The following is a 12,272-nucleotide window of genomic DNA, read 5'->3' as shown; positions in this document are numbered from 1 at the left end:
AAAGAACATCTATTCAGAGACGACCCTCTTCTTTCACACTTTTCCTAACTGTATCTCTGTGCCAGATGAATCATCTCTTTTAGCAAGCACTTACCTTAAAATGTGGACCTTGAAGGATTTGCCTCAGTTCTTGGATCTCAGAAGAATTATGGGTTTTATGTAATATCTCTGCAACCTGGTTGATGAAGATGGAATACTTGATTTTTGGGGGATAATCTTTTATCATTTACATTAATTTCATCCAGGCTGGAAAATAGACACTTAATTTTTTAAAAGAATCATCACAGATTACAAAGTTGCAAGTAATTAATGGTTGAGTACAATGTTCTAACATTCAATCTCTTCACCAATGCACACTTTCCTCCACCAATGCTGCAGTTTCCCTCCCCACCTCCCCAGCTCTCTAAGAAAGGTACCCCTCCCCCCCAATTCCCTTTTCAGCACTGTTCTTCACAATACTGTTACTGACAGGGTATCCTGCATATCACTTTACCTCCTTTCAGCAGTCTGTCCTCCTCCAGCACGGTTCTTCCCTGCACCCTTATTGTAGTTGGATATCAGATACATTTATTAGTCATGATATGGACCTAAGAAAAGTGTTACTAAAACTTTTCATTTTGAAAATCAGGAACCAGAAAAATGTTTTCTTAAGTAACTTTCCTTAGGTAGAATCTAATTCATCGTGCTGGTCTTGGTATCATAGGAAAATAACATCATTTTATAATATCCTGTGCATGAATTCTAGAGTCTATAGTAGTTGTTTATTAATGTGAATGCAGGATAAGGTGCCTGAGTCACTCCCAGGACAGATTCAACTGAAGAGTTCAGGTAGTTTGAGCCCCTGGAATGAACCACTCTTCAGTTGAAAATGGGAATAGTAATTTGTGCTTTCCTCTGGGCACCTGAGCACTATTGGAATTGCTGGATTCTGGAAATGGGTAGTAGAGTTTCTTTTTTTCTATTACCTTTAATAAGAAGGGTAATAAATTATAATGAAAGTTATCACCCCCTCATCCATTTAACAAATGTTTCTTGAAAACTTACTATATGCTGGGCAGTCTTTTGGGTAACACAAATACAGCAGAGACAAGGCAGAAAAAAAAATGCCTACATGGTTCTTCCAGCATGTGATATAAAGGAACAGAGTAGGGAAATAACAAATACCCCAGGCTGCAGAAGTTGAGAGTTGGTAGGAAACTCACCATGGCTAGGGTTGTGATGGGCAGAACTAGGAAGGGGTGGGGCACTGGGAGAGTGGAGGGGGCAGACACTGATTAAAAGTGGGGTATTGAACTATGTTATACATAAACCCTACTTTTAACAGTATTATAAACCATGACCTAAAATTGAAGTAAATTTAAAAATGCATCATTCAGATGGAGTGTAGTTCTAAAGAAAAGACACAGACCATCAATAAAATATTCAAACTACATACATATATTTCTATGTAAGTCTACATAAGAGAAGCCTCATTGATGAGAAAGTTTGAAAAAACTCTAGAGACTGGAGTGAGAGTGCAGTAAGTAGGGCATTTGCTTTGCATGTGGCCAACCTGAATTCAATTCCTGACACCCCATATGGCTTCTGGAATCAAGGGTTTGGTCGGAATGCAGATTTTGGGCTATTGACTTTTCCCAGAAATTGAGAACTGTATCTTTGTAGACTTAGCTCTCTCCTTCATTTCGACCTCTAAAACAATAGAATCTATTCCCCTTAGAATAGGAACTTGACAGAATTCCTACAGTATTCCCATTTCTCACTAATTCCTTATTTTTATAACAGAGGCTAGTTTGCCAGAATTGCTTTGAGATGTTAAACTTAACCTTCTCCTTTGTAACTCAGAACTCTTACTGCTTATCCCCTAGACAAGTTGTCCTCAAACTATGGCCTGTGGGCCACATATTGTATTTGTATCTGTTTTGTTTCTTCATTGCAAAATAAGATATATGCAGTGGTCATAAGAATTCGTCCATAAGTTTTGTTTTTACTATAGTCAGACCCTCCAATTGTCTGAGGGACAGTGAACTGGCCCCCTGTTTAAAAAGTTTGAGGACCCCTGCCTAGACCCTTGATGGTGAACCTATGGCACATGTGCCAGCCATGGCATGCAAAGGCCTTGTAGCTGGCACGAGGGAAGATCTGTAATTAAGATATGTGGCGCACAGTGGGAGGTGACTGTGCCAGTGTCTGCTTTGTAGTTCACCTGGCAATAGGGCTGGACTGGCCATTGGGAGGACCAGGCATTGTGTGGCAGTTTGGGCACTCAGGCTCAAAAAGGTTAGCCATTACTTCCCTTGACTGATGTATTGTATCATTGTTAAGATGTGCTTTGTAATTGTAAACATTCTTCTCATACCTGTGAATGGCATTTACCCACTATAAAACTCCTAGCTTGGAGATTAAAGTTAGAATGCTGTTCTCCACACACATCATGTATGCTCTCATTTCTTCATATTTTGCCATATGTCATTCATGTTACCCACTTCCCTGAAGTGGATTCAAAGAAATTCTCTGGTGCTGATGGACCAGAGCTAACTGACAGCAGGGTTAATAGCTGGGTGTCATTTTACAATCTCTGAGCACAAAGCGAGGAGTAAGTCTAGAATACCACCCAGGTGAGGCTCCAAACAACAACAACAAAGAACTTTAAAGCAGGGTTGGTGACTCAATAGGAAATACTATAGGCTATCATGGCTACAGTTGTAGGCAGCATGGCTAGGGCAAGTGAGAGAGAAGGTGACACTTGACAGTGAGTGCAACTGAAAGAATATGAAGAGTCAGGGGACTATTTGAACAAAGAACATTCCTCGCCCAGGGGTTGGCAAGTGCAAATGGCCTGTGGCAGTAGCATGCCTGTCTCAAATGAAAGGGCTCAAAGAGGCTGATCGGAGTGAATGCAGACATCAGAGAGGGGGATATCAAGGAAACAATCACATCATGGTCAGCAGTGTCAGAACCTTGGGGTTCATTCTGAGATGGGAAATCTGGGGAAAGGTTTGAACAAAAATAATGACTTGATTTGACTCACTTTTAAAGGATTCTGTGGTTTGGGAACATGGTATGTTGGTAATAGACAATACGGGTAAGGAGGGAAGCAGGGAAGCAGTAGAAACTGAGACTGCGAGTATCTATGGAAGAGATGGTAGGTAGATTCTGAGTGAGGGTGGACAGGATTTTTCTCTTAATTTGAGAAAAGGAAAGAAAGAGATCATCAAAGATGAGCCCAAATCATGAGGCTTGAACAAGGCAAGGATAAAGACATCACTGTCAAGAAAAGTGGAGGGAGGACGCCAGTGGGAGTGAGAATTCTCACTGGGAACTCAAGGGTGGAGGGTGAATGGGACATTCAAGTAAGGCGAGGGGGATAGTGAAAGATCAGGACATGAAACTGCAGGAAAGAGCCAGGCTAGACTTGTACACAAACATCGCCTCACTGACATACAGTGGATTGAGTCTGAGGTAGAGGCAAAGATAAATGGAGACATGCTAAAAATAGGGGCTTGTTTTAATTCAGTGAGACAACAGAGCAATGTCCTTCTCTCTACCAAAGCTGTTAGAAACACTCATTGGATGCATCTTCCAATAGACTCTCTAATTTACTTAGAATAAAATGCTTCACATTAAAGTCCTACTAAAGTTGGTGGGGTTTTTTTGTTTGTTTGTTTTGTTTTGTTTTTGCGGGGGGACCACAGTCATTAATGTTCCAGCCTTATTCCTGGCTCTTCACTCAAGGATCACTCCTGGCATGCTGAGAATCAAAACCAGGTTGTGTCCACCCAACCCAAGGCAAGTGCCTACCTGCTGTACTACTGCTCTGACCTAAAAGCTCTACTATTCTTGAAAGAAAAATCTTTAATCCCCAAAAACAAAAATCACAATACCAACCTCAGAGCACAGAGCCTTTGCATCGAGGCAATGGGGAATGAATTTCTTTTCTTTAAATTCTTGCAGGCAGTCATAGACCTACAAAGAGATACAGAGGGAGACAGGAGCGGTGAGGTAGGCTGAAGGGAGGAAGACAGCAGGCAGTGGACACGCAGCCAAGAACATTCTGTGGCTTAAGCAAGGAGGAATTTTTTTTATGATTGACTAATATTTCACTGCCTCTTGCTTTTAGGTAGACAGCTGAAGGGAGCAAAAGCATTACCACTGAGGGTATCTACTTCTCAAGTTATTATCCACACTAGCTAAGACGAAGGAACAACCTAAGAATACAACTATGAAGGGTTCAATGAGAATATTGAGGTTCAGTAGGCAACTTAGTATCCAAATGAGGACTGTACAAGCACTTCCGCTAACGTGTGTGCCCCGTCCATGAGAACAACTAAGCGATATGTGAGCCCTTGGCCAGAAGCGATCCTCATTTTCCCCAATCAACATGTGATGTGTGGTGACTCCTGGGGGCCACACAGTAAGGTCTGATTAGTTTTGTCTTCACAGCAACAATGCAAGAAAAACATGCAACACTATTTTACAACATCAAGTAGATGAAGATTTCATCCCCCTCCCCCCCTTTTTTTTGCAATAGTGGAATGTGACTATTACATAGCACAGCGGCGTTTGCCTTGCAAGCAGCCGATCCAGGACCAAAGGTGGTTGGTTCGAATCCCGGTGTCCCATATGGTCCCCCGTGCCTGCCAGGAGCTATTTCTGAGCAGACAGCCAGGAGTAACCCCTGAGCACTGCCGGGTGTGACCCAAAAACCAAAAAAAAAAAAAAAAATAAGAATCACTACTTTTCTCTTACTACAGTTATTGCTTTTTTGGTTTGGGTACACACACCACAGCAGTTCTTAGGGGCTGGCTACTTCTAGCTCAGTCCTGGAGAAGGGGAACATAGGATACAGAGGAGCAAACACAGTCCTCCCACTTCCAGGTGCTCTCTTAGTCCTCTGAGCCAGTGCCTGGCCCATTTCTCTGATTTCAAAGGTTGAGCTTTTAGCACACATCATGAGGCCAACCAAATTTCCTAAGTAGAGGACATACCCACACCCTCAAAAAAATAGCTTTATAGGAACTTTCTTATAGTAAAATTTATTTGGAGGAAGAACATTCTAGTAGATAGTAGATACTAATACATAGCACAAGAAATTTTAGCAAGAAAAGAACAAAAGGACATCTTCAGAAAAAAAACTTAAAGTTAAAGCTGTTGTAAACTGAGGTGTCTACATTCTATGCAACACAGAGGAGATAGTGCAGTGAATAGATTACATCATTGGCCTGCACCTGACCTGGATTGATGCCCACCCAGAACCATGTGGCCCCCACAGCATCCCTGGAGGCAGCCCTGGAGTTCCCTAATAACACTGGACCTGAGCACTATTTGGGCGGCAACCAAACTAAACCAAAAAATTTTGTATGAAAACAGAATTCTAGATTCCTTAAGAAAACGAAGACAAATCTTTTGGATAAGAGTTTAGTTTGTCCTGAGTGGGCCTCAGACGGTAGCTGGTAGGTGCCTTCGAGTCATTAATCTGTTGAGAAGGAAAAAAAAGGAGCTGCCACAGGCTTGTACATTGAAGTGAATTCCTGTCTAAGCTCTTCTCGGAGCCTCTCTAGCCCTGCAGGTGGGATTCCCTTCCACTGTCAAGGTCCAGGGTGCGACCAGATTCTGCTCACAGATTCATGACCAGGCTGGGGCTCACCTTCAGCAGCGCTTGTAGCCAGGGCGTTTGCAGGAGATCATAAAGCAGCTGCAATCCCGCCAGGTCGCGCCTATAAAACACATCCAGCTCTTTCAACACAAGCCTCAAGATTCGGGAGAAACCTAGAGAAAGGAGACAGGAGGAATGGGTAGTTGGCGGGGTGGCAAGAATAGCAGGTGAATGTGTGAACCATAGCTCAGTCTGGACACGTTGCTGGGGATTTCAGGGAAAAGGGAGATGCTGGATTTTAGCTCAAAAGGGCTCTGAGATGCTGAGTTGCTCATGTGACCTCTGGAAGTTACACAGCCACTTAAGGCAGGTTCCTTGGGAGGAACAAAGACATGCTACTTCCCCTTAGAACCTTTCAGCAACTGTTGGTCCTGGCACTCAGTTGGCAGATAGCATGAGAGCACAATCTTTCTGTTCACCAGCCTCTATGGTTATCTAGTGTTTTTCTGGATCCTCTGCCTCTCCTTCCATTAGAGAACCATTCTTTCCTTTTCCTTCTTTTTTTTTTTTAACGTTTATTTATTTACATTTTTAGTAACCGGCTGGTGCTCAGGGTTACTTCTGGCTCTGTGCTCAGAAATTGCTCCTGGCAGGCTAGGAGGACCATGTGGAATGCTGGAAATTGAACCCGGGTCTGTCTCGGGCTGTCCATGTGCAAGGCAAATGCCCTACTACTATGCTATCATTCTGACCCTATCTGAAAATTCTTTTTGTTTTTGTTTTGGGGTCACACCTGGCAGTGCTCAGGGGTTACTCCTGGCTCTCTGCTCAGAAATTGCTCCTGGTAGGCTCGGGGGATCATATGGGATGCCGGGATTCGAACCACCATCCTTCGCATGAAAGGCAAACACCTTACCTCCATGCTATCTCTCTGGCCCAATATGAAAAGTCTTAATGTAATTGTGGTTGGAAAACCATTAATATGTTTCTAATGTTAATCTTGGGATTCAGCTGGCTAAAAATTAGATTTTAGGTCCAAAGGATAGTACAGCACGTAGGGTGCTTGCCTTGCATATGGCTGACCTGGGTTTGACCTGAGTGTGGCCCAAAAGACAAAAATAAATTAATAATAAACAGATATTTGATTTTAGGGGCGGGGGTCAGTACAATGGATAGAGCATTTGCCTTGCATGTGCCAACCTAGATTTGATAATTGGCATCCCATATGGTCCCCAAACACTGTCAGGAATGACCCCTGGGTGCAAAGCCAAGAGTAACCTCTGAGCACTGCCAGATGTGGCCCCAAAAATAAAAAAAAATTAAAAATTAAAAACAAATTAAAAACTAAAGAAAATTAATAAATATTTGACTTTATTTTTTAACAAACCTTTCCCAGGAACTCTACTTGTTGTAAGATATGGGGAATGTTGGGAAGTTTTCATTCTAATGAAAGTTAAGAAGATTTAAGTTTAGCTAAAATGTTGGAGGAAAAATAAGTATCCTGGATCCACCATGCCTTTTATTTTTCCTTCTGCCTTGAAAATTGCCAAGACCTCACAGAGAGATGTAGCCAGACAGCATCAATAGGACAAGCCCATACAGGAATCACAGCAACCCAATCCGAATGGCAATTTGCCACATTCCTTTGATCACACAGATAATTTAATTGTTTAGTCTTATCTTCAGTTGTTTAAGTATTTGGCTTTGGAGCCACACCCAGTGTTGTCAGCAGCTAGGACTAAGCTAAGACTTGGTGCTTGGGAGTTGTTCTGGGTGAAGTTTTCAGGACCATGTGGTGCCAGGGAGCAAACTTAGAACTCCCAAATACTGAGCATGTGCTTGGCCCATTGAGTGGTCACCTAGGTCCTTGTTCACATATTTAGAACAATATTCTAAGACTCTCTGGTCTAAAAAAGGAGTTCTGGGGCCACGTACCATTCTCAGGGCTGGCTGATGTAGAAAACTCCATGTCCTTGTCAGATGGACCTTTGGCTTTGTCTGACTGTATCATTCTCTTTGCAGAGCTTCTAGAAGGAATTCAGCACTGAGAAGTAGACAATGTACATTATCATTTGGCTCACTATCCACAGCAGACAGGCAGCTCTAGTATACTGGAATGTATTTTAAACAGCACTGACTGAGTACAGCCAGCATTGTGTTGTCTACAAGAATCCACGCCAAAGAAAATGCTCCTGCCTTATTTATTGACCATCTTTAAAGGAACTAGCAGCAAACATGTGAAAGGACGAAATGCTCCTTCACAAGATGCTCCACCTACCTATTCCTTTCAAACAAGTGCTATATTTCTTTCCCACTTCTTTGCAGCCTGGATTTTGCCACCAGCTATCATTCAGAGCTCAGAAGAGGCTTCCTGAGGCTTCCCTTCCCTAGCTCTACTCAGGTGCCCTGTCCCCTCGACAAATCTTCACTGCCCTAATCACAGCAGTCAATTGTGGGCTACTGCTGGAGCATATTCTTTTTTTTTTTTTTTGGTTTTGGGGCCACTTCCGGCGGTGCTCAGGGGTTACTCCTGGCTGTCTGCTCAGAAATAGCTCCTGGCAGGCACGGGGGACCATATGAGACACCGGGATTCGAACCAACCACCTTTGGTCCTGGATCCGCTGCTTGCAAGGCAAACGCCGCTCTGCTATCTCTCCGGGCCCTGGAGCATATTCTTAAAACTTATTTTCTATACTGCTTGTTTCAAAAAATAGAAATCCAAGATAGTAGTGGATTAAGAAGGTGGAATTTTATATTTTTCTGGATTTGATTGAGTCACATCCAATGTGTTGGGCTGAGATGGCTGAGATGTCCAGAAGTGCTAGAATGCCAGCCTTGCCGAGAGCCCTAGGTTCCAATCCTAGCATTACATGGTTCACGAGTACTGCCAAGAGTGACTGTGATGCAGAGAGAGTTTCCCATGTTAGCTGAGATTTGCAGAGGGCACAACTCTTCCCCAAAGAGGTTACGACACTTTGGGTCAAGACTGTAGCTCAGTGGCAGAGCAATTGCCTTATGTAGGTTTTGTTCCTGGCCCGGTAAACAGAAAAACAGGGCTCCACAGGTAATTAGTGTCCTACAAAGAAGTAAACCCAGGGCGAAGAGCAGATAGCACGAATCAGGAGTATATGCATCATGTACTGAAGACTCCAGCCCCAGAGGTCATAATGCTGGCTTAGACCTGGGGATTCATCAGCATGAAGAACTAGAGCATTCATGGCCTCAGACTTTTGCTTAAACCATCAGGTAAATCTGATTGGCTGAGTTTAATACAGATTCTGCACCTTCTGAGCACTGTTTGTGAGTCCCCTCCTCTACCCCCCAAGAAAGTACACCTTGGATTCATTCCCCTTTCCTCTCCATGTGAGGACAGAAGGCCCTGTTATCAAGCCAGGAAGATGAACCTCGGGAGAATACAGCCATTTTGGTAGCCTGATCTCAGACTTGTAGTAGTATCTCCTCCCCTACTAAGAAAATGCAGTTCTGTGGATCAAGTATCTTCCTCCCTGGTCACTGGCCAACAGCTCAAACTAGGACTAAATACTGGCAGAAGAAATTCCCAGAAAATAATTTTTCCTCCTTTTCATGCAGTTAAGAAAACTGTTATGGATACCCACCAACCACCTTGCCAGCAGGAAAGCAGTCCAGCTCCATGACTTCCAAAAGATAACGAGGCCCACCGACAATTCCCAAGTAGACTGGTCTGGGCTGACAAGTCTGGGGCTTTCAGGAAAGGGGGCAGGCAGAGTCCCCCTTTATGTGTTAAGGCACAGCAGCCCAGACATATTTGACAACCTCTGAGAGAAACAGGCCAGCTCTATATCTCAACTGCGAAGCCACCTAATTGTTTCATCTCAACATTTTATTGTAGTGTCAGCTCAGTAGGATCATAACAAATTTAATGGGGAATTGCATAGAAGACCACCAAAGTCAGAGAGCCTAGAGAATAACAAGTAAGGCTCAACTAGCACATAAATTCTAAGACAATGACTTTAGTAACACCATGGAGAGATGTAATAATGATTACAAATTGACCCTTTTTGATCTAAGTTTTGATCATTCCATTTGCCTTTATATTGAATTTTTATTAGTTTTTTTTTTATAATTCCATTATATTTAGTTGAAACAAGCAATATAAAATATTTTGTGCCTGCTTGGGGTAGGTGGAAAATTGGGAACAATGGTGGAGGGAATGTTATACTAGTGGTAAGATTGGTGCTGGAACATTAATGCCAGAAACAACTGTATTATGAACAACTTTATAAACCAAATGTATGGTATTTAAATAATTAAAAAAACATACATTCCAACTGCTATGATGAATTATCCTACTACCTATACCTATATCCTCTACTCCAGAGTGCTCACCATACTTCCTAGTTCCTGCATCTTACCTGTTCTGGTCTAGCTCCAATAGGTCACCCCATGGAAGGATGGAGACCCAGCCCACCATGCTGGCTAGAGCCATAGCTGCATCAGCAAGTACTCACATTCCCAGTCTTGGGGAAGCAGCAAAAAAAAAGTTTCCCCACATTGCTTCAGATGGGGAAGTAAAAGTTGCTGCCTCTTTATGGAGTCCAGAGCAGCTGTGATGACAACAGAGGCATGAGATAGCCTGACCATACAGGTCTGTACCTGCTCTTCCTCCTCAGTTTGGTGTTCCTGACCTGTTCTCCCTTCCTTCCCAGACTTTGAAAACGGGGTTTGAAGGAGCTCTCAGAGAGAACTGAGTGCAACCTTAGACATATTCAAGCTAGTAAGTAGTGAAGCTTCCTCTTCATTTCCTTAACAAATCCTGTAAGATGGTAGTCTGGTTAATTATGAGACTCTTTCTTGCTTACTTTTCCTCCAAAGCTTCTATCAAGGAGATGTGCCTATTTTTGCTGTCATGTCATTTTGTGAATGAAAATTCTTGAGACTTCAAGTAAATGCCAAGTCAGAAGTTATTTGACTTTAAGTAGCATGTAAAGAATGACTAGTTCTATTCATTAACTTAGAAGCTGGATTAGTATTAAAGTTCTATGAGCCTTACCCTGAATATTACATTAGAAATTACTATTCCTGTGGATTTAAAAACACATGATTATTTTTCATGCCACCTTCACCACTTCACCACCAGTGTTTTTTTTTTTTTTTTTTTACCAGACCAAGGCTGACCAAATCAAGCACTCAGGACCTAGATTTGAAAAGGTGCTAGCCAGAGACTTCCTCAGGGGATAAATGTTATTACATCTGACAATTTTACTCTCAATTTTAGTTTATCTCCATTACCTCATGTTTAGTGGCTTCTCAAATGAAACTCTTTGAAAAAATATATTTTTCCATATAATCTAGGTTACCATGAAATCAGTTGAATGAACCAGAATTATAGCTCTAATTATTACAATCTGACAGAGAAAAAGATGACATTTCTTCCAGTAACTGAGGATTATTTGTCAAAGTCTCTTACCTGTAAAATTGCCAACATGCAAAGTTGCCTCTTTGAGAAATGCTGAGGTCAGTGTTCTTCACCCTTTCTCCACCTGCAGGCTGGCATTTGTCCTGCACACGGGGCCCATATGCTGGTAGTTATGATCGTGATGGTAGATCAGTTGTTTTTCACCTTCCTACACCTATGGACATGCATTGGTCCTGAACTGTTTGTTGAAGACCATTCACTGCTTGATTTGAAAATACTAGTGGACTTCTTAGCTGCCAAAGTCACCTCCCCATTCTAAAACCCTCTGCACATCCTCTATAATCCATGGAAGCCTAAACATACACTGCCCACAAACCTTCCCCTCCCAAATCTTCTTTAGATAGACTAAAATCTCATTTACAGTTTCCAGAAGTCACTTCAGTATGTTTTTCTCTCATAGCAAACAGTCAAGACTAAGCTCAATGAATAACCTGCAAGATGGTACTGCAGTTTCAGAATAATGGTCACTCCACAACAGAGCTACCATGTCTATCTGAATAGAAGAAAAATCTGTAGATATACATATCTGAGACCTATTAACCTCAAGTGAGAAAATTATGGAATACTCTTCAGTCAATAGTGGCTAAAATATTATTCCGGTGTATGCATGTCACCCTATCATTAAGAGTATGGTAATTCAAGGACAGAACGATAGCACAGTGGGTAGAGTTATTGTCTTGCATGTGACTGACCCAGGTTTGATCCCGGCATCCCACATGGTCCCGAGACTGCCAGGAATAATTTCTTAGCACAGAGCCGAGAAACCCCTGAACACAGCTGGGTGTGGCCCCAACACAAACAAAAAATACTGTAAATCAGGGGCCTGAATGATGGTATAGTATGGTGTTTTCCTTACACATGGCCAAGTAGGGTTTGATCCACATATGGTCCCCCAATCTTTCCATGCTCAGAGCAAGGAGTAAATTCTAAACACTGCTGGGTGTGCCTTCCTCCACCCCCCCCCCAAAAAAAAGTACTGTAAATCAGTAGGGCTAAAAATCAATATTTTTTCTTAAACAGAATTTTTAAGAGCTCTTTCTGGAAGGTCCCTTAAAATATCCTTTCTGACTTAATAGCTCATTCCCTGCCTCTTTCTCTGTAAAGTGTGCAGTGAATTGGGAAGAACACTTAAGAGAAGGTACAATGGAGAGGAGACAGGCTGCTGAGGACAGCAAGCAAATGACAAAGACAGACTTTCCCAGCTCTTCTGGTCTAAATTAA

General features: G+C 42.4%; 1 protein-coding gene across 1 annotated transcript in view; it reads right to left on the bottom strand.

The window, feature by feature from the left end:
- Positions 1-7,604, bottom strand: part of MPP4 (MAGUK p55 scaffold protein 4) — a 45,165-nt gene extending 37,561 nt beyond the window's left edge. The window contains exons 1-4 of the mRNA XM_049773253.1: positions 7,529-7,604; positions 5,645-5,766; positions 3,886-3,963; positions 95-175 (exon numbers count right to left, since the gene is read on the bottom strand). Of these exons, the coding sequence (XP_049629210.1) occupies positions 95-175; positions 3,886-3,963; positions 5,645-5,766; positions 7,529-7,604 (357 nt within the window). The remainder of the gene's footprint in view (positions 1-94; positions 176-3,885; positions 3,964-5,644; positions 5,767-7,528) is intronic.
- Between the last annotated feature and the right edge of the window lie 4,668 nt (positions 7,605-12,272).

Source organism: Suncus etruscus, chromosome 5 (genome assembly GCF_024139225.1).
Source record: "Suncus etruscus isolate mSunEtr1 chromosome 5, mSunEtr1.pri.cur, whole genome shotgun sequence".
NCBI lineage: Eukaryota > Metazoa > Chordata > Mammalia > Eulipotyphla > Soricidae > Suncus > Suncus etruscus.
This window is presented reverse-complemented; position numbering and strand designations above follow the sequence as displayed.